The sequence below is a fragment of the Apteryx mantelli genome, chromosome 23 (genome assembly GCF_036417845.1).
Source record: "Apteryx mantelli isolate bAptMan1 chromosome 23, bAptMan1.hap1, whole genome shotgun sequence".
NCBI lineage: Eukaryota > Metazoa > Chordata > Aves > Apterygiformes > Apterygidae > Apteryx > Apteryx mantelli.
This window is the reverse complement of record NC_090000.1, coordinates 6,071,415-6,090,200: the sequence shown is the minus strand read 5'-3', so window position 1 is coordinate 6,090,200 and position 18,786 is coordinate 6,071,415. Positions and strand designations below refer to the sequence as shown.

General features: G+C 55.3%; 1 protein-coding gene across 2 annotated transcripts in view; it reads right to left on the bottom strand.

Moving 5' to 3' along the window:
* OPCML (opioid binding protein/cell adhesion molecule like) overlaps nucleotides 1–18,786 on the bottom strand; it is a 372,466-nt gene that overhangs the window by 136,401 nt on the left and 217,279 nt on the right. The window contains exon 2 of one of the 2 annotated variants that reach the window (XM_067309996.1): nucleotides 9,903–9,987. In XM_067309996.1, coding sequence (XP_067166097.1) covers nucleotides 9,903–9,987 — 85 coding nt within the window. Of the gene's footprint in view, nucleotides 1–9,902; nucleotides 10,336–18,786 lie in introns of those variants that run through there. The other variant, XM_067309995.1, reaches the window with a different exon arrangement.

The window sequence follows — 18,786 nt, the reverse complement described above, 5'->3', positions numbered from 1 at the left end:
GAGTCTGTCACTTGGTGTCAGGATAACTTTCTGGACAGCTCTCGGAGCTTGTTAAGCTCTCGTTTGGGCTGCATTTTAGCTCTGGTAGCAGTGCTGTCTGATAGCGCGAGCACTGGAATTAGAGATGAAAAAGACCTACGGAGTCCACGTGGCTCCTCCAGCTTCCCTCCAGCCTGCCTCCCCGGGCTGATTGCCCCCACGCTGTGCCCGGGACCTGTACGATGTGCCCGTGGTGCCTGGTTTCAGGAGCTCGGCTGGTTTAGAGGACGTGGCTAGCATGCTCCCTTGGGAGGAGCTTTCTGGTGGCTTTCAGAGGGCACCACATGGAAACAAGACTCGTTCTGCCTAGGAGCAGGGGGCAAGGCGGTAATGACGCAAGTAACTAATCAGCATCGCAACCCACCTAAGGGAGCCAGCGAAGCTGCCATCATCGGACATCCTCAGCCCAGTGCTGAGCACCTTTCCAAAAGGAATGCCCTGGCACGTCTAGGAATTTACAGGTGCGATATGGGGAACGCAGGGTGAAACGCAATGTCTTGTTTTATGCAGGTGGTCAAGTGGACGACGGTAGCATTACAGCCTCCAACTTTTGGAAGGAACTAGCCGCTTCCCCCACAGCAATCATTTCATCAAAAGCCCTGCAAGACTCCCGCTGTTCCTGCGAGCCCTGGAACCCTAACTTTAATTAAGTCCAAACAGCCCTCCCGCAAGAGCAAGGGAGGAGAGGGTGACTCAGACAGCGATGGGACTAGCCGGTGTAATTATCATGCGGCCAGGAATATTAATTAAAACCAGCCCTCCCCCCTGTTAAAACCAAAAAAAAGACAAGCCGAAATAATCAATTTCACTTAAAGGAATATACGGGAATAAGGAGCAGGAGCAGGGAGGGTGACGGAAAGCGAGATCTGATGTGAGGCGAATGCTAACAGTTTCCAAACGTAGCTGCTGCTGCAGTAAGCCCCAGGCCTGGCTGCTTCCAACAGTTACTTTGAGTCTCCTTGGAAATGGGCTCAATCTTTCCCTCTACCTGCTGCTGCATCCGAGCAACTCCTGTGATCGCACAAAGGACTTTAAATCTCAGCTTTAACTGCCTTGATTGAATTAAATGCAACAACACTGTAAAGCAGCCTCTTCATTTAAGGTATAAGCATGGAGGCTTTCTCCTCTGCTAACGGCTCTCTTCCTATTTCTGAAATGATGAGTTGCTCGTGGGTTATGCTCTTTAAAAAAAAAAAAAAAAAAGTCATCTGATAAAGTGGGTTATAAAACTGGCGGTGGTAATAAACGGAGAGCAAGGAGGCTGATGCAAAGCCAGCAGAGAAGGCAGAAACTGCTGTAGGGATGCAATATCCGAGCCGTGATTAATACATGACCGCGGGTGACTGTGGAGGGAGCAGTGCAAGATGTCACTCACCACGCTGAACCCGTGACGCAGGGGACACAAAGAGCAGAAATATGCCCAAGAGAAGACCTAACCCGGGCGACAGAATGGAGGGTATCAATGCAGGATGATGAGCGGCTCCCAAGTGTCACAGCTGAGGGAGGAGAGGTGTCTCTTAGCACGACGACCCCCTCGCGACTGCACTGAGAGCGTGGTTAGGTCCTCGCTGCAGCATCAGCGGCGGGCCCTCTGCTCTGCACGGCTGCAAGGCCACAACACGCACTGCTCCTCCTTGCCAGGCCTTTGAACACATCCATCCAGCGCATGCATCTTTCATTCAGGCCAGCGACCCCTCCGCTTTGCACCGAGGAAACCAGCTAAAGCACTTGAGTGCAGACAGCCTTCCTGTGCTTTCCCGCAAGTCCTCCCAGGGAGGCTGGAGAAGCATCACGCTGTATCACATATCATACGGGGGGCGACCACAGCTGCCGACTGCCATAAACTGCCCAAAAGATTTTGGGCCAAGTCACACAAAGCCAGATCTCCAGGGACAAAAAACCACTGCAGTCTCATCACAGAGGGTGAAGAGCTTAGCTCCCATCTCTCCTTCCCCAAAACCTTCTCATCCTCTGCCTTGGGACTTGCTTGCCTCTCTGTAAAATGGGGATATCGACATCATGCTTATGTGGCTCTTACGAGCCTGCATCACTGAAACCAGCAATACAGAGCAGGATGCGTTAAAGGAAGGTGCCCTGGAAGCATAAAACATTTCTTTTTATCAACCTCTATTATTATCACATTAATGTCATCTTCACTTACAGGATGAATGGTCAAGTGCCCAGGAAGCACTCTTGGCTCTTTCCTGCCCCTCTGCGGGAGAAGAGCATCCTGACGGCAAATGCCCATGAGAATTACGGCCAGGTTCCCAGGCACAGACACGGCTATCGGTTCCTTTTTATGAGCCTTCATTGTTATTACCACCTATTCCTTTTTACATTCCTGCCAAAATACCAAACATTAATCTCCCTCGCTCCCTGCAGGCAAAACATGGGTAATTGGATTTATATGGGTTAGAAATTTGTTAGAATTTTTTTTTATAAATATATATACACATGAACACACACACACGCACAGAGAAAAATAAATAAATAAATGGGTGGAAGGGACATTGCCCTGTTGTGATGTGTCCTGGGGCTCCAGTACCTGCTTAAACCAAAGTCCCATTAATCTCAGCTACCCTCCGGCCAGCGCCTCTGCCCTGTCCCCAGGCTAGCCGTGCTGATTGACTGGTCTGATTTAAGAACTCGTGCCTTCCCAGAGCACTGAACTTCACAAGCTTTCCGCTGTGTGTTGTCATTCATGGCTTTTGGGGGGGTTCGTTCCTTCCACTCTTCTGTTTTTCTCTCTCTTTCCCTGTCCTCATTCCTTTCTCGCAGCTGCCATTTCCTTCTTCCCCTCCCAACTCTTTGGTCTCTTCTTTTGCTTTCTCCTCCCTGTCCTCTCATTCCTCTTCTCTCCAGCTCAAATCACCTAGGGAGCAGTGACAGCACACACGTACACACACACACACAGCTTTGTACATCTCCTTCCCGCATGGCAAACAGCTCTGGATCTCCACAAGGGAGGAAAACCCAAGACACAATCTTCTACTCATCTGCAGACTGACTCCTTTTGTGGGACAATTCACGTGCTCTGTCTACACGGAAGAACGGAGCAGCTACTATCGCGCAATGGCTCCTCGTGTAGGAACCTCACGTAGGTTCTCTGCTCTGAACTCCACCTGCACTAGAAACGGCACAAAGTAGCTTTTCAGAGTCGACACAACTCAACGTGAGTTGATCTGATCTGATCCTAGCTGAGAGCAGTTGATCTTTTCATTACCGTCATGCTTAATGAAAAAGCAGGACCTCCAGACTTTGAGACCCATTTGTGTCCTGATGAACACATCCATCAGTGAGTACAGTCATAGAAACAACCAATTTTAAACAAATCTTGGAAAATGTTCATAGGAAAACAAAAGTACAGTATATTGAGTACTTTGCACTACAGATCCAGCTATGAAGGGTTCTGTTTGTCAAGGAAGACAAGACCTAACACATCCAGTCAAACCTGCGATAAACAACCCATTACAGGCTAAGAATTGCTTGGGGTGCCTTTTTCAGATTTATTTCTTTTTAATTAATAAAATAAGAGGAAAAAACAGAACATCCTAGCCCTCAAAGACCATTTGCAAAGAAGGAAAAAGAAGTGACAGTCACTGAATCAGATATTCCTTACGAACTGTCTGCTTGCCTGCAGTATCTAAAGATTATCACTTAAAACAATATGTCCAGCTGTTGTATAAAGCATCCATGTTTTAGGCTTGCGGAAAAAGCAGAGAAATGGAAGGCTCTATGTACAGGAGAGCAAACTGTGAGAGCAGTCAAGGGAACAGAGAAACTCTCAGGGAACGGGGAATAAGACAGACAGCTGCTGTGCCCCGGTGTCATTTTGCACCGTTAACACCTAATCCCTTCCTAGAAACAAAGACGGGAGCTCTTGGAACAGCATGCCTTATCCAGAGGAAAGACAGCTATAGCCGTTTACAATCCAGGGGAGTTTATTACGCTTGCAGAAAGATCTCATGTACTCTACAGCAAAAGGACTGCTAACAGTTCAATCTCATCCCCTGGAACTGAGCATCACCGCTGCTGACTACTGCCGACCGGCACAGCTCGACGCCTCGGTGTGGAGGCTGGCGTCTCACCGAGCCGAGGCACGGGAACCTCTCGGACTTGCCACCCGGCCCTCGGCAAGCGACAGCGCGTGACTCCTCCTTTCGCTGCAGAGCCAGAACAGACTTACTGCATTCTGAAAAACGGTTGGTTTTTTTAAAGCAAAGCTCCAGTATTCTGGTTGCGATCGCAGCGCCAGCTAGCTCTCCGCCTGCTCGCCCTCTCTGCTGCGCTGAGCTAAGGCCACCAAAATCGGCGTAAGCAGCGATGCTGAGACCGAGGCACACCGAGGCCCACCTTACACCCCCGACACCAACGGCAAAGCCTCTCCTGCCTTAGCGGCGTGAGCTCAGGGAGAGAGGCGTTGCCAGAAGCAGCAGCTAAAATCTTGCTAACTGACTGCAAACTCCCCAAATCTGGATGCGAATCTTCCCCTCGATGGCAACACGCCATAGAACAGTGCTACTGAACGGAGACGACTCAGCTCCCGTCTCGGCCCTCCCTTACATTAGGGAGAAAAAGCAGACGGGGAGCCCTCCTGCCGCCCCCCGACCTTCCTCCAGCCACCCAGACGACAGCTCCGGCACGGCAGTGAAATTAGCGGGTGCTGTAATTGTGACTATCAGGAGCAGATAAGACAAGTTAAATACCAGCTACCTAGGGAGAAATTATTATGCCAGCCAGGAGGATCCAAATGCCAGAATCCGTGGCTGCAATTTCCCTGAGTCGCCAATTAGGGCTCCCGCACGCAGCGCGCTCTACCTTGGAAACGGCAGGTATATATTTAGCTGCTCCAGAAAACTTTTTGGGGGAGGAGGGGGAGGGAGGGGGCCGCGACCGAGCAAGGCCCTGCTAATCTGCGCTTCGCTAATCCCCACGCTTTTAGTATTTGCACACAAAAAGCAGCAGCCTCTTCCCACTCCTCAGCAAGGATTTACCAGCAGAGACGGCTCTGCATTAATACTCCCTTTCTCCGCCGGGCACCTCGGTTGCGTGCTGCACAGCGGCGGGCGAGCGCCATAATCCCCATTTACAGGTAGGTAAACAAAGGTCCAGCGAGCGCTGGCGGTTTGGCCAAACCTGCATAAGAGAATAATAGAGGAAACAGGGAAAAAAAATCTCGGCTTTCCTGGCTTCCCAGACCTGTGTCCAACACCGCGCTCCTGCTGCCTACTCTTAGTGGTTGTGTTTTACTGAGGCCTCATCATGTGCTGGGAAATGGACTGCAGTAGATTAGCATTAAAAAAAACCACAACGAAGCATTGTCAGAAATAATTAAACCTATAATTGCAAAAATAAATGGAGGAATTACATCTCATGATGTTTTCTTCTGCCTTTTTATTTTTAATTGGAATTGTTCTCATACTCGCTAATTGACAAAATGCAGCAAGTCACAAAGTCTTCTACGTGAATTAGCAAGGTACCACTGTTCTTCTGGTCTTTTTTAAAGACAAATGACTGGGTAGGCCAAGGTTCGGTTAGAAGCGAATAGGAAGGGAGGTTACTTGAAAATCTGTTTTTAAATATAGGGAAAAACAACGTGTCCTTATTACTTTGTTTAGTGAAAACAAAACAATGTCTAATGTTTCTTGCACAAAAATCTCATTGCTGTCTGTGAACACTCATTTCTTCTAATGTTCTCTGAGGACCGACTGCTACCAGCTCCATTTTATAGATGGGGAAACTGAGGCAGAGATCAACGGAGGGGCTTTCTCAAGTCCCCAGCGCCCCTGCGGCAACAGTCATCAAGGAAAGCCTGCACGGCCCGTCTCTCAGCTGCTCACGCCAGCTATGGGAACGCGCTCTCTTTGTGTCAAAAAAAATTGCTGATATTTCTTAAATACAGAAAAACTATAAAGCCTTGAAATTTTGAGCAGCTGTTGTTTTATGCCTTTATGAACTGTACTGATGCCTGTTGTAAAAGGTTGGTTCGCTAGCGGCATAAGCAACACGATCTGGTTTACTATATATCCCTGTTCTTACATTACTTGAGTATTTGCCACGACAGTGGCGTTACCTGCAGTTTAATGACTGCTTAAATCACGTTTGCCCTTGCCTCCAACCCCGGCAGCCCTTTGCAATGGTGAAGACACTTCACCAACACCACTAAATGCACGGTGATGTCGTTTGGATGAAACAGCAACCGAGGCCGAGATCCTCGCAGGGGGCCAGTCTGTGGGGACTGCTAAATGTGCTGGGAACCTGCCGCCACCACCACCTCCAGCAGCCTGGGGGTAGGTAGTGGCTCTGCGGCTTGCGGGGAAATGGGGTGCACGTCCAAGAGGCGCAGTGCATAGAAGGCCAAGATTCAGGGCCATCCCAAAAGGAGAAACTTAATCCTGGTTTCCAGATCAAATCCCAGCTGGGAAATTAAAATGCGACCTTCTTCAGCCTCCCTTTTGGTTACCAACGTGATTGTTGGTCCTTTTCGCGTCCCAGAAGCTGGTGTGTGATACTGGGTACTGCTGCCAGCTAAACACCTGCCCTGCTTCACAGCAGAAGGGCTTTGCTTTCGGAGTCGGGAAAGAGTGAGCTTGATTGTCTTTTTAATAGCACACACAGAATTTGCAAAATGCCTTGAGTTCCTTGGAGAGGCAAGGTGCATAACTATTACGGGAAGTGCTTGTTCTTACAATAAAAAGTCATGAATTATCAACAATCTCTACTTAAAAGACAGGAATTGTTTTCCGCTATCTAAGGTGGCCTGGAAGTTGCCTGTAGATGTAGCCTCAGTTTCTGCAAGGATTATATTGAGACTCCTTGGAAAAAGGGTGGAGAGGTGGGAATGGAGGTGCCCAGTATCCAGTGCAGGCAAACCATGACCAGGCTGAAAAGGCTCCAGGCTCCCTTCACCTCAGCACACGGTTCTGCTCTTCCTCTCACCTCCTCCTTCCTGCACATACAACACACATTTAACGAACTGATCTTGAAAAGCAAAGAGCTTCCATCAGTCCTACCGAGACCAGTGCAGGCTCGGCACATCTCAGGACCAGCCAGCAAGACTGCACGGATTCAGAAGGGGAAGGTTGGGTCCCCCCTACATCTAAAAGGATTCTGGCTAATTCTGCAAGTGCGATGAGTTGCAATTTTGGATCTCTGTTTTTAAAGGCCCAAGTCAACAGCAATCTTTGGCTCAGGCCCCAAGAAAGGTGTCGTTTTGCAGGGCACCACGGCGGCAGCGCTCCCCCCGGCCGCCCCTGCAGCACAGGCCCCGGCCGTGGGCGCCTCCGCCACGCTGGGCGCTGCCAGACGCGGCGTCCCACGCCGTCGCAAATGAATATCAGGCGCATCCCCGAAACGCTGCACCCCTGCGCTAGCCCTCCGGCTTGCTCTGAGCGACACCTTCGCCACCTCCGAATGAACGAACAGATCAGGCCCTAACACTGCAGCGAAGGGAACGATGCCCTTCAGCCAAGGGGCGTATGTCTGTCTGGAGCGGGCAGCAACAACCGCAAGGCCCGGGCAGCCTTGGCGTGTTTGTGTGCCTTGTTGGTAGATCACAGTCGGCGGCCAGAAATCCAGGGAATGAGAAAGGAGCCGCTGCGGCGGGGAAAAGCTGAGCTTGAGGAGAAACGGGAGGAGGTGTGAGCGAGGAGAAGCAGCCACGAGAGCACGGGCAGGAGAGGACGCCGAGGAGGGCAGGGGTGGAGAGGGCCAGGGCTCCTCCGAGCACCCTGCACGCAGGGTCCCGCTGATGGACACCCCACTCCTTAGAGGAAAAGCACCCCCCCCCACTACAGGGCTGGCTGCTTCACAAACACCCCATTTCGCAGACGGCGAGGAAAAGAGGCCAGAAGCTTAAAAAAAGGAGATCCAAGTCAGCCCTCTGCTGGCGACAGCCTCGGCCAGCGCCGGAGCCCACCGCGGAGCCCAACGGCCGCGGGGCTGGGCCCCGCACAGCTGCCTTACAGCCAGCAAAGAGGAAAGGGTCCCATGCCGATTTAGACACACATTGCCTTGCGAGAGCCCCAGTCCCAGTGCTTCACCTGGGGGACAAATGCAAAAAAAAATACAAAAAAAAAAAGGCAAGGGAAGAGCACAGAGGTGAAAGGCCAAAGACGTCTCTGTGGGGGATTGCTTTCTCCTCGTTCAGCTGCATGGCTCAGTCCAACTCAGGTTAATCACCGCTGTAATTCAATTAGGAAGAGCCAAAGGAAACGCGCCCTCCACTTTTCTGCTCTGCCGCGGCCCCTAATCGCGAGGTGTGACAATGCGTCTGCCCTGGTGGAGCCGGTTATCTCTAGCCCTGGTGAGATCAAACCCCACCATTCGCTCCTGCTCCCCGAGCCTCGGGGCTGCTCGGCGCTTCCCTGCGTGCCCATGGCATCTCAGGGCTGCGGGAAACGCCGCCCGGGGCCGTGCTGCATGCAGGGGCCGGTGCTGACCCTTGTGCTCTGCTGCGTCCGCTGCAGAAAGCAGACCAACGCCTCTCGCGGTGGGGCAGACCTCAGACATCGCCTGTGCCACCAGCCGCTTCCCACCACCATGCTACACGCCAAATCTTTTGCCTCTGGGCAGACCCCTAGCCACAGATCAGCACCAGCAGGGATCAAACCCTGCCCGAACCCTCATGCCTCCACCACCGGGCTAACGGAGCGGGCTCCGCTGATACCAGCGGCAGCTTCTCCTCTCTGCTACGGCTCAGCTCTAACGGGGAACATGACACACTTAGCTTGACTGTGCCATCCCTTTGCCTGGCTTTGGGAAGAGCAGCTGCTCTCGACTGCAGCCCTGTTACTCTGGGTTTAAGCAAGGGAGCAGCCAGCCTCGTGCGCTAGCTGGGCAGGGGCTGCTGCTGTATCACGAGCTATTTGCTATTGCGGAGAAAGCGTCCGACTGCTAACTCCTTCGGACCCGCTTGCTCCAGTCCCACCTTCCCCGGGCTCGTTCCCAAGGCAGAGGCTTCCTCGCCCAGTTGCATCAGCCAGCTCAGCTGCCAGGGCCGGAGCACGCACCAACCCCCAGCACCCCAGACGCCCACTGCCTCCAGGCAGCCCTCTGGAAAGCACTCGCTTCTTATCTGCTCATCTGGCCACCCCGCCGCCGCGGTGCCTATTGATAGCAGTACCCTGCGCGGGGACTGCACCACGTCCACCTGTAACTCAGTCAGGAAATGAAAAGGGTCGCTCTGCTGTACTGTGCCCATCTGCATGCAAGCTGCCCGCATTTCCCCCCCCAGCAAACAGCGCAAGGCAAAGCATCCATCAGAATTCATAAGATGCACCCCTGGAGTAAAAAGATTGATTCGATATTAACAGATCCGTGCCGAGACTATAAAGCGATGAAGGCAAAGCACTGACACCTCCGAGGCATCGCAGCCCTGGAAAGCCGCGGGGAAGGCAGGCTGGCACGGGCACCTGCAGCACGGACCCCCCCCCCCCCACACACACACACACCGGCACACGCACGGCGACAACTTTCGGAGCGCCAGGCAGCGCTGACTCGCTGTCTGCCACCTCAGCCCCTCTGCCGGCACGGCGTCTGCCACCCGCAGCCCCCCGCCAGCGCCGTCGGCGGGCTGCCAGCGCCGCGCGCCGCGACCCCGGCTCCGCCGCGACCCGCTCCCCGTCGCGGGGCGCCCGTGGCGCAGCCCCTCGCCGCTCCCGCGGGCGCCGAGCCCCCCGTCGGGGGGGACGCGGCAAACTCGCACCGAGTCCCGGGACGCTCGCTCGCTCGCTCGCGCACACCGCCGCGCCGGGGCACAGCCTCGCCGCTCGGCTTGCCCCGGGGAAACCGCGTCGCGGAGCCAAAGCAAGGCGCCGTCCCCGTCCCCCCCACCCCCGACCCCCCGAGCCCCCTGCTCCTACCTGAGCGTGGCGCTCTCCCCTTGCCGCACCGTCACGTTGTCCATAGCTTTGGGGAAGGCGGCATCTCCGCTGCGCACGGGCACTCCTGCGGGCACAAGGAAGAGCAGCCTGAGACAGAGGACGACTAGGCACCTCCAGGGCAGGGCTAAGCACCCACCGACCCCCATCCTGGGCAGCGGGGACTTTTCCAACAGGCAAAAAACACACCCGACAAGGCCACCGGGAGCGAAAAGGGGGGAGAGCGGGGCGGGGGTGCGTGCGTGTGGGGACGGGGGGGAGCAAAACCACCGGGGCCGGCGCGGAGGCGAGCGGCGCGGAGCTCCACGGCGATCAGGAGAGCCCCTGGAAAGGCAGCCTGCGAGCGCTGAGCCTGCCGAGCGGCATCCGGAGGGAGTCCCCAGTATCCTTGGGCGAGGGAGGAGGACGGGAGGGCCGGGGGGAGGAGGAAGAGGAGGAGAGAAGGTGCAGAGCAAGAGATGAAGGTCACGGATCTGTGTCTGCTCGAGACGCTACTTTAAGATTCAGTTGGGCACGCGCTGCGGAGATCTGGCATCAAAAGTTTATAACCCAAGGAGGAAACGTAAGTGTCTCTGGCAGGAAAGGGAGGGCAGCCATAAAAACAGACTGGGGGAGCAAAACGGGCTCGGAGTTTGCTTGCTGTAGTCTTTTTTTAATATATATATATACATATAATAGAGGGAAAAGGAAGAAAAAAAAATAAAATAAAAGCTCCCAAAATGCCGATTCTGTCGCAAGATCGAAACTTCCCCGCGGAGCTGCAGGCGACGTCCCCGCCGCCAGGACGCGAGGCGCAGGCAGCGGCGCTCCTCGGCTCCGCAAAGCGACTCTCCGGAGCGCTCGCGGCGCACGGCGGCGGCGGCTCCTCCCGGCGCAGCCGCCCCGGGCAGGGGGCTCGCGGAAGGCGGCGGCGGCGGCGGCTGCTCAGCCGCGGGCGCACGCAGGGGCGGCGAGCGGCGGGCGGGAGGCGGCGGCGGCCCCTCTCAGCACGGCCGGGCGCCGGGCGCCGGGGGCCCCGAGCACCGCGGCGCGGCGCGCACACGCCGCCTTCCCGGCGTCGTCATGGCAGCGGCTCCATCGCTGACCAGCGCTTCGCCTCCCCGCTCGCTCGCTCGCTCGCTCGGCGCAGCCTTCGCACGTCCAGCGCCGCCGAGGACACCCGGCCGCGGGGCTGCTCCCGCTTTAAGCCCCGCCGCGCCGGCTCACCCCGCTTCCCGCCGAGGAGGCACCGCCAGCCGACGGCACCCGCGCGGCCCGTGCTGCGCTCCCGCTTTAACCATTGCAAGCCCGACGCCAGCCCCCAGCCGGGGCTGGGGGAGGAGAGCCCTGGGGCTGCAGCAGGGGCTCTGCCTGACAAGGGGTACGTGCCGTGCGCGACACGCGCTGCACAGCCGCACGCTCGCAACAGCCACCCCAGCGAGCGGCAGGCTCTGCCTGCCCTTGCCCGTAGCCCCCAGCGCCTGCGGGGCCAGCGCGCCGGCTCCCCTGCCCGGCGCCGCCTCGCCGGGTCCTTCTCTCCATCCACTTGTTGATGCCTCTCCTGCATCAGTGCCTGCGCGCTCCCCTGGGGCTGGGCAGCCCCTAGCAGATGGGGGAGGTGACCCCCACCCGGAGTCTGCAGGTGGCACCAGTCCCATCACCATGATGGATCATGGCAGTTGGGAGGGACCTCCAGAGGGACTCCCTGCCCTGTCCCTGCTCTGACACCAAGATCATTGCACTAGAAAGTCCCAGGGCCTCCCACCCCACCGCTCGCAACAGGACAGTCTCTGACATCAAACTTCATGCTCTGAGACCCCCTCGACACACACAAAGACCTCCATTACCTACTCACAGAGCAAATGGGGGCCCCAGGACCTTGATGATCCCCCCCAGACACACCTGTCTGTCTCTGCCGCCTACACAAGAAACTCCATGCCACACTGCTGTCTGCCTGCACTGCCCTGGACAGGTTTGTCATGTTCAAGCCAAGGCTGGCTGGTCCAGGACAGCTCGGCTGGATCCCTTCCTCAAAGGGCATCCACCTATTCTGCTGAACATATCATGGCAAATCCAATTCTTCCAGGGGCTAGAGCATGAGCGTAAGGGCGAGTGAAAGAGGTAAAGCTAATTTAGGACCCCATGCTGGTCCAGAGACCCAAATACAGCTGCTCCAACTGATGAAGAAAAGGCTTTTGCAAGGGTTTCTCAGAGCTCCCAAGCCTAGTTATCTGCACAGCGGGTCCACCACACGCGGCATGGGACACCACAACCCTAGATACGCCCCAGCTAGCGAGGGCTCGCACTGCAGAGACGCACGCTGGCTCCAGGCAGCAGCTCTGGCTGCGAGACACCGGAACGATGCTCACTGTCACCTGGATAAATAGGACAGTCTAGGAGCTGAGGGAAGCGCCGAGGCAAGGCTGAGCTTTCCGTCAAAAGGCTCTTCAGCCGCTGAAAAGTTTGCTTAACCCCAGACATTCAGGTCGGCTGCTTCCCTTGACCAGGCAGCTAACGCCAGGCAGTAACTCAGGGGAAAGGATGAGGAGGAAGGACGCCTCCTCTCCTGCCTCATCTGCTCCTGCTCCGGTACGGGGAAATGTGTCTGCTTATAGCGGGAAGGGATTCAGCCAAAACCCTACCCCCGAGCGCGGCAGCCTGACTCCCAGCGCTGCTGCGCCTGTTCCAACACCGGGACGCGCTCCGCGGGGAGGAAGCTGCAGGGACCGGCAGGCCTGCTGGGCAAATTGGTGCTTACCCCTTGGGAAAGGAAGCCGTTGATGCAGCGTGCACGTAGCGGAAAGCCTGCCAGAGCCGGTGTAATATAGGAAAGGGGAGATTTAAAGGGAAAAAAGCCTGCCTGCCTCAGAAGAGCCTCTGAGGAGGCTGGAGAGACACAGCTACATGAACAGATGTACAGGCAGGGCATAAACGGATAGATACACAGGCAGAAGGCTACACTTGCTGCTCCAGAGAGCCGGGCATGGGTAAGCATATGGAGGCTCAGAGAGGACTGGAAAGAAAATGTTATATATATTTATGTAACAAAAACCTGCCTAACTGAGGACTTACCCAAGAGACTGGAACGGCTGTGCAAGAGACTGCAGCCAATATGTCTAAACTGTGCTCGCCCCAGAAGCCGCTTTGGGCTCCGAGGTACAAGGAGGAAAGAAATGTCTCATTGCATCCAAACTCCCTCTTTCCTCAGGAGCCCTAGAGAGTGAGTTTGTGCTTAGGAAGTGGCAGCAAGGGGTGACTGATGACAGAGAAGCATCTGACCAGACCTTTTGCTTGTCTCTCCTGACACGCACACGTGAAACGAGAGGGTACCGTCCAGCTGCCCCAACTGCACATCAGCAAGCTGCTCTTGGCCCTGCCGATCCCTACCACCATCCTGCCACGCTTCCCCGCGTGCAGTTCCCACCCTGGGGCCCTGCATAACAGCTGAGTCATTTCACGCTGATGCTCCACATCAGGAGGGATCACTCACCAGCCTGGGGGCTGGATTCAGGCAGCCGGGTCAGCTTCTCCTGCTCCCGCTACCCCCTGCCTCTTCTCAAGGCCCTTTGCATTGCACGCAGCCACATGAGCACCTGCACGCCTGGGGAACGATGGGCCCTGCGGACAACCTCTGCCACATGCCTGGAGCGGGGATGCACATACCGGCTTGCAAGGAGAGCCCATGCCACTCACGTGCCGGGGACGAGCGCGGTTTTGGCAGCGAAGGAGAGGCACGCATGCATATTCACAGAACCTGAGAAGGGGCAACAGCACCCAGCGCTTCCAGAAGAAGCCTGGGCCACCCCATTAGAAATAGCTGCCGGTCACACCGCCTTAATTAATATTACCTCCTGAGGGAGTGCACTGGCACGTAACGAAGGGAGCAAGGTGGGACTTGGCGGAGAAAAGAGCAAGGGGAAAAGAATTATAAACACAGGAGGCTACAAAATTTGGATCCAAACACAGAGTCGGAAAACACAAAGACGGAGACAATTTTGCACCGAGACAGCCTGCAGACCTTAGATCATACACATGCTCACGCCTGTGGCTTCAGTTCAGGTCCATTTCTAACGTTACTGCATAACCGAGAGGGACTCAGAGCCTGGCACAGGCCCTGGGGGCACCAGGCACGTGGCAGTGGCGCGTCCTGCTCCTCACGGAGACGTTAACAAGCCCTGACCTTCTCTCATCATCCCAGCAGCTCAGAAAGAAACCAAGACCGCAAGGAGGAGTTCCTCCACCTCCCAGTCTCTCGCTTTCCGTCCGATTGTCAATCTCGGCTTTTATTAGTGGTGCAGTTCGGGCTCCATCTCCCTGGGAGATTTCTCCCTCGTTGCTCTAATCAGGAGCTTGCAAATGCCAAGAGTACAGGCCTGGAAGTAATTAGTGAGGGACGGAGACCAGGGGCTGCCGAGTGACTCACGGAGCAGGGCACCTCCAGCACTGGATTTTCCTCTGCAGCCTCGCCGCTCTCCCTGGATGATTGTCCCCTTCTCCACACAGCTCAGGGAATAACTCCCTTCCTCGGAGGAAGGGAGCGCCTGCAGCTTCCCTGGGACGACCTGCAGCAACACGCTGCCCAGGAAGGGAGATGGGGACCCAGGCCACCTCTCCCACTTCTGGCAGGGTCCCAGGAGACCCCAGCAGGCCGATTAGCCCAACTCCCTACATCTCCGCGAAGGCCCCACAGCTGGATTTCCTCCGTGCTGGCTGGCGTGCCAGGGTTTGCGACTCCAGGGACACCGGGACCCAAAGCACATGGCTACCACGTGTCACCTCCCCACTCACAAGCACCTTTCTGCACACTGCCTCTCATCCAGAGCATCCAAAAACCCGACTGAAATCTTAAGGTGAATATCATGGGAAATATCTTTCCTGCTTTACCCCCCACCTTCGAGATGAACTTTAGTTCCTCAGAGTCATTCAGTCTTGTTCCTATTTGAGGGGGTTAATGCCTCACCCCAGCAAAGCAAAACTCCAACAGAGCTGTAGGGCTTATCCACGCAGCGAGCAGTCCCTGCATGACCAGAGGACACGGGCTCGTTTAATCCAAGAGCCAGCCCTCGCTGCTCCGAGGAATTCGCCCTCCAGCGTTGGTGGAAGTGGAAGTTCTCCAGCTTTCCCTCTGGGAGCCAAAGACAAGCTTTTTCAAAGATGACTGTTCGTCTCGAGCTCCTGCTCGCAGACAGCTGCTCGGTGCTGTCTGAAAGCGGGGCTCTTTTAAGGCATCTTTCTAAGGGCATATAAAATTTCCAGTCTTGAAAAATCTTGGCCAAACTATCTGGCCAATATGTATATCACACCTCGATGGGGTATATATAGAGCTGCATCTTGTTGGATTCCTGCTGTATACAGATGGCGTCTGGGCTTGGGGCTATAAGATTTTTAACTAATATCTTTCTGCACTATTATCTCCTCCTCCCTTTTCTCCCACCTCCTTTCTCTCCCTCCTTCTCTCCATCTGTCCCTACCCCCTTTTTTCTCCACCTTCTCTCTTGCACACTTGCAGCTGCTAATTTTTACCCGGCGTATTTGGGAATTCGTTCCAACACCTCTTCCCCCATATCCCGCCCTGCTTCTTGCTTCTCCCAGTTCCGACTATTCTTATTTCCACACCCAAAATGAGCACGCTGCACCTCGTGCCCACCAAGGAGCACTGTGCACGGGCCCCTGCGAGCACATACACCCTATGCAAAGCAGCGCAAGAGGGATAATCACATCTCCCGCTCCAGGAATAAAGCTGAGCAGCCGCGTGCGCGTGGGAGGGGGGCGGCAAAGCAGCTCAGCTTTTCCACCGCAGAATAAGAGCTCTAGGACCGGCGGGCTCGGAAGAGGAGCACAGCGGTACAGCGTGAACAGCACCGCAGCCGGCGCCCTGCCCGTGACAGACGCACCTCTGCTTTAACCCAGCGGGAGCAGCAGACTAAGGATAAGCGAGAAACACGTTCACTCGTCCTCTTTATTCGGCCAGCCAAAGGGGTGGCCAGGTCCTGCCAAGCACCAGTTAACAAAGCAATTACTCTCTTGCCGTTAAATCCCCAGGGATACTCTAGACAAGTAATTTCTTCGCTCTGCGACTCAGTTTCCCCTCTCCAGGTTGCAGAGCCGGGAGCAGAGCTGCCAAGCGGCACTGCTGTCTCCGGTGCGGGCGACATCTCAGCCAGGCTAGCGAGCAAGCTAAGCTGAGCTGCAGGAGGAAAGACCCAGCCCGGAATGCAAAATGCCTTTTAGAACCACAAAGGGAGCAGCAAAAAATACCAGCCAAGCACCTCTCTCCCCATGTAAATGTTCCTTCCCGGATAACAGTCGCACTAAAGCTGTTCACACTTAGCTGGATTTACTGTTGCCCAGGCGAATGCACATGAGCAGCTCTCCCCGTGAAGAATATTCACCTCTGTCCGTCTCTCCTCCTGTCAGACGCGCCTCTCTCAGAACTATTGGGCAAAATTTATGTATCCTACTTCATTTTTCCACTTGTTTTACCTTGTTTTATCTCCACCCTAAATCAGGGTTTCTCCGCAAACTGAACTTTTATTTTCCGTGCTGTTACATTCAATGCATTTTATCGCATGAATTTAGCAAAAAAACGCTGAGGTAATTGTGAAAAAAATGCAGGCTGTTTTTCAAATTGATCACGGCGCTTGGGCTCGCCTCGGCAGAAAATGCAAACTCGAGCCCCGCGTGAGAACCGCGCTGCTCCCTGACATCCCTGCTCACCGAATGGACTTAACATCGGGCGCCCGGGCGGCCCCCGCGCTCAGGACCTCTCTGCTGCAGGCTCTGCACAGGCACCTCGTGCCTCTCTTGTAGGGGCAACGGGCTCCAGCTGACTTAGCACGTCCCCACCTTGCCATAAAATACTTGCAGACAAGACAGGGAAAGGCAAGACCAGAAACAAAAGGAAAGCAGAGCAGTTGGGTCCCCTTTTTGGAGAGGGAAACTGAGGTACAGGCACATGAGCTCATGCCCCGGCAGTGCGCGCGGGCTCTGCGACGCAAAACTCCTGAACACAAAAACAACTTCTCCCGATGCTTATAAAAGCCTTAAAAAAGAGGTGAGCCCAGGCTCGGGTCACTCCGAAACGGTGGCGGGTCAGGAGGCCACAGAAACACATGCTCAACTTTCAAGCAGTGGCTGTTGGTTTTAACAGGATTACTTTGCACTTAATGTGAAGCTTGCAGCTGAAATCCCGGGCTGAACCAGAGACATATGGTATGCTTGAACTGAGTGTAAATCTGACAACCGAAATTCAAAAAGGAGGCAGCTACAAAGACACCCACATTGCAGAGTTAAAAGCAATCTCCCCATTACGCCAAATATTAAAGGAAAAACCTCTGAAAACACCGTATACAGCTCAAGCGGGAACCTCAGCGAGGCTGAGAAGTGCAGGTAAAGCGGGAGAACTGTGCAAAGCCATCACAACATCACTTGACAATCTGGAAACTCATTTTTCAGCAGCATTTCTGACAACGATCCAGAATTTTTATTTTTTATATGGAAAGCAAAATGTTAAGATTTTCTTTGTGGCGCCAAGATTTTTTGTTGCCATTACTGTTGGTATTTAGCGCATTTGGGCAGGTTTTCAAATCCCATGTGGTCTTTTTTCTTAAAAATCTACTCTCGAGGGAAGGGGGGAGGGTGATTACAGACATATGACATTTTGCTTCGTTGCCAAAACATTTCCATTTCAAAACACGCTAAAGTTCAGTCTGCTTCACGGAGGACATTTTCTTGGGGAAAAAAAAAAAATTGCCAGCTGATTGGCAAATAAAGCGACAGAAATGTTATGATCCTTAACAGCTTTCTCAATATTATCGTGGCTGCTTTGCAGAGCAGAAGCCACCCTCGCACCAGGCTCGCAGCAAAACCCTCGCCGGGGTGTTTGCAGCTGCGGGAGCGAGCTGCTCGCGGCGACCAGCCGGCCAGGCACAGGGGCGAGGGGGGAGACCCAAGAGCACCGGTCATTTGGTCAGATAACATTTTCCGCCGAGCGGACGCGGGCGCTGACAGGCAAACGGGGCGGCAGCATTGCTCGACCATTGCATGGGCACAGGCAAACCAGACTTGGGGCCGAAGGAGAAGGGAATTCAACAGCCACGAGCGAGCGAGGGGAAGCACTGGGGAGCGGAAAGGAAAGCACCTTACGCACGGCTTCTGCAGGGCGCACTGAGCCCTGATCCAGACAGAGGTCTGCAGTCACCGCGCTGCAACCACCTCGCACCGCGGGGAGCGGCAGCGCTTTGGTGGGTGCTGGCAGCGGAGACCCACAGCCCGCGCTTCCGCACCGACCCGGGCGCACAAGGCAGTGGTACTCGAGAGCTGCACACCTGCAAGCACGCACCCCTTGGGGCCAATTTATATGTGTGTGTGTGGGGGGTGCAGTCACCAGAAGGTGCAGCAGGCACAATTCGCATCACATGTGCAGCCCGGGCTTGCAGCTGGGTCCCGCTTTCACCTGTGGGCAAGGGGGAGGGAGGGAGGGAGCCCGCCTGCGCACAGGTGGAGGGGGGGGGGCGCACGGCTTGGCCCTGCAGTCCTGCATTCAGGGCACGGACAAACCCCCCTGGCGAGAGCACGCGAATCACCGCGTAAAAGCCCGTCTGATTCGACATCACCGTGAAGAACACGGCTTTGCCATAGCGGGGCTGAATTTCAGCGTGGCGGAGCTGGAGCAGGACGGGGAGTTTGCAGACTGCCCCCGAGCACCCGCTCTGAGCTGCAGCGGGAAGAGCCGCTCACGCCGGCCAGGGCCCAAAGTCCTATTTAGAGGGAAGGCAGGAAAAGTAGGTTAGGAACAGCCGAGCTCTTGTGAACAGGGCAACAGCGCTCTGCGCTCCCGCGGGCTCTCAGCAAGGCAGGATGCGGGGCGGTGTGGTACGCCCCGGTT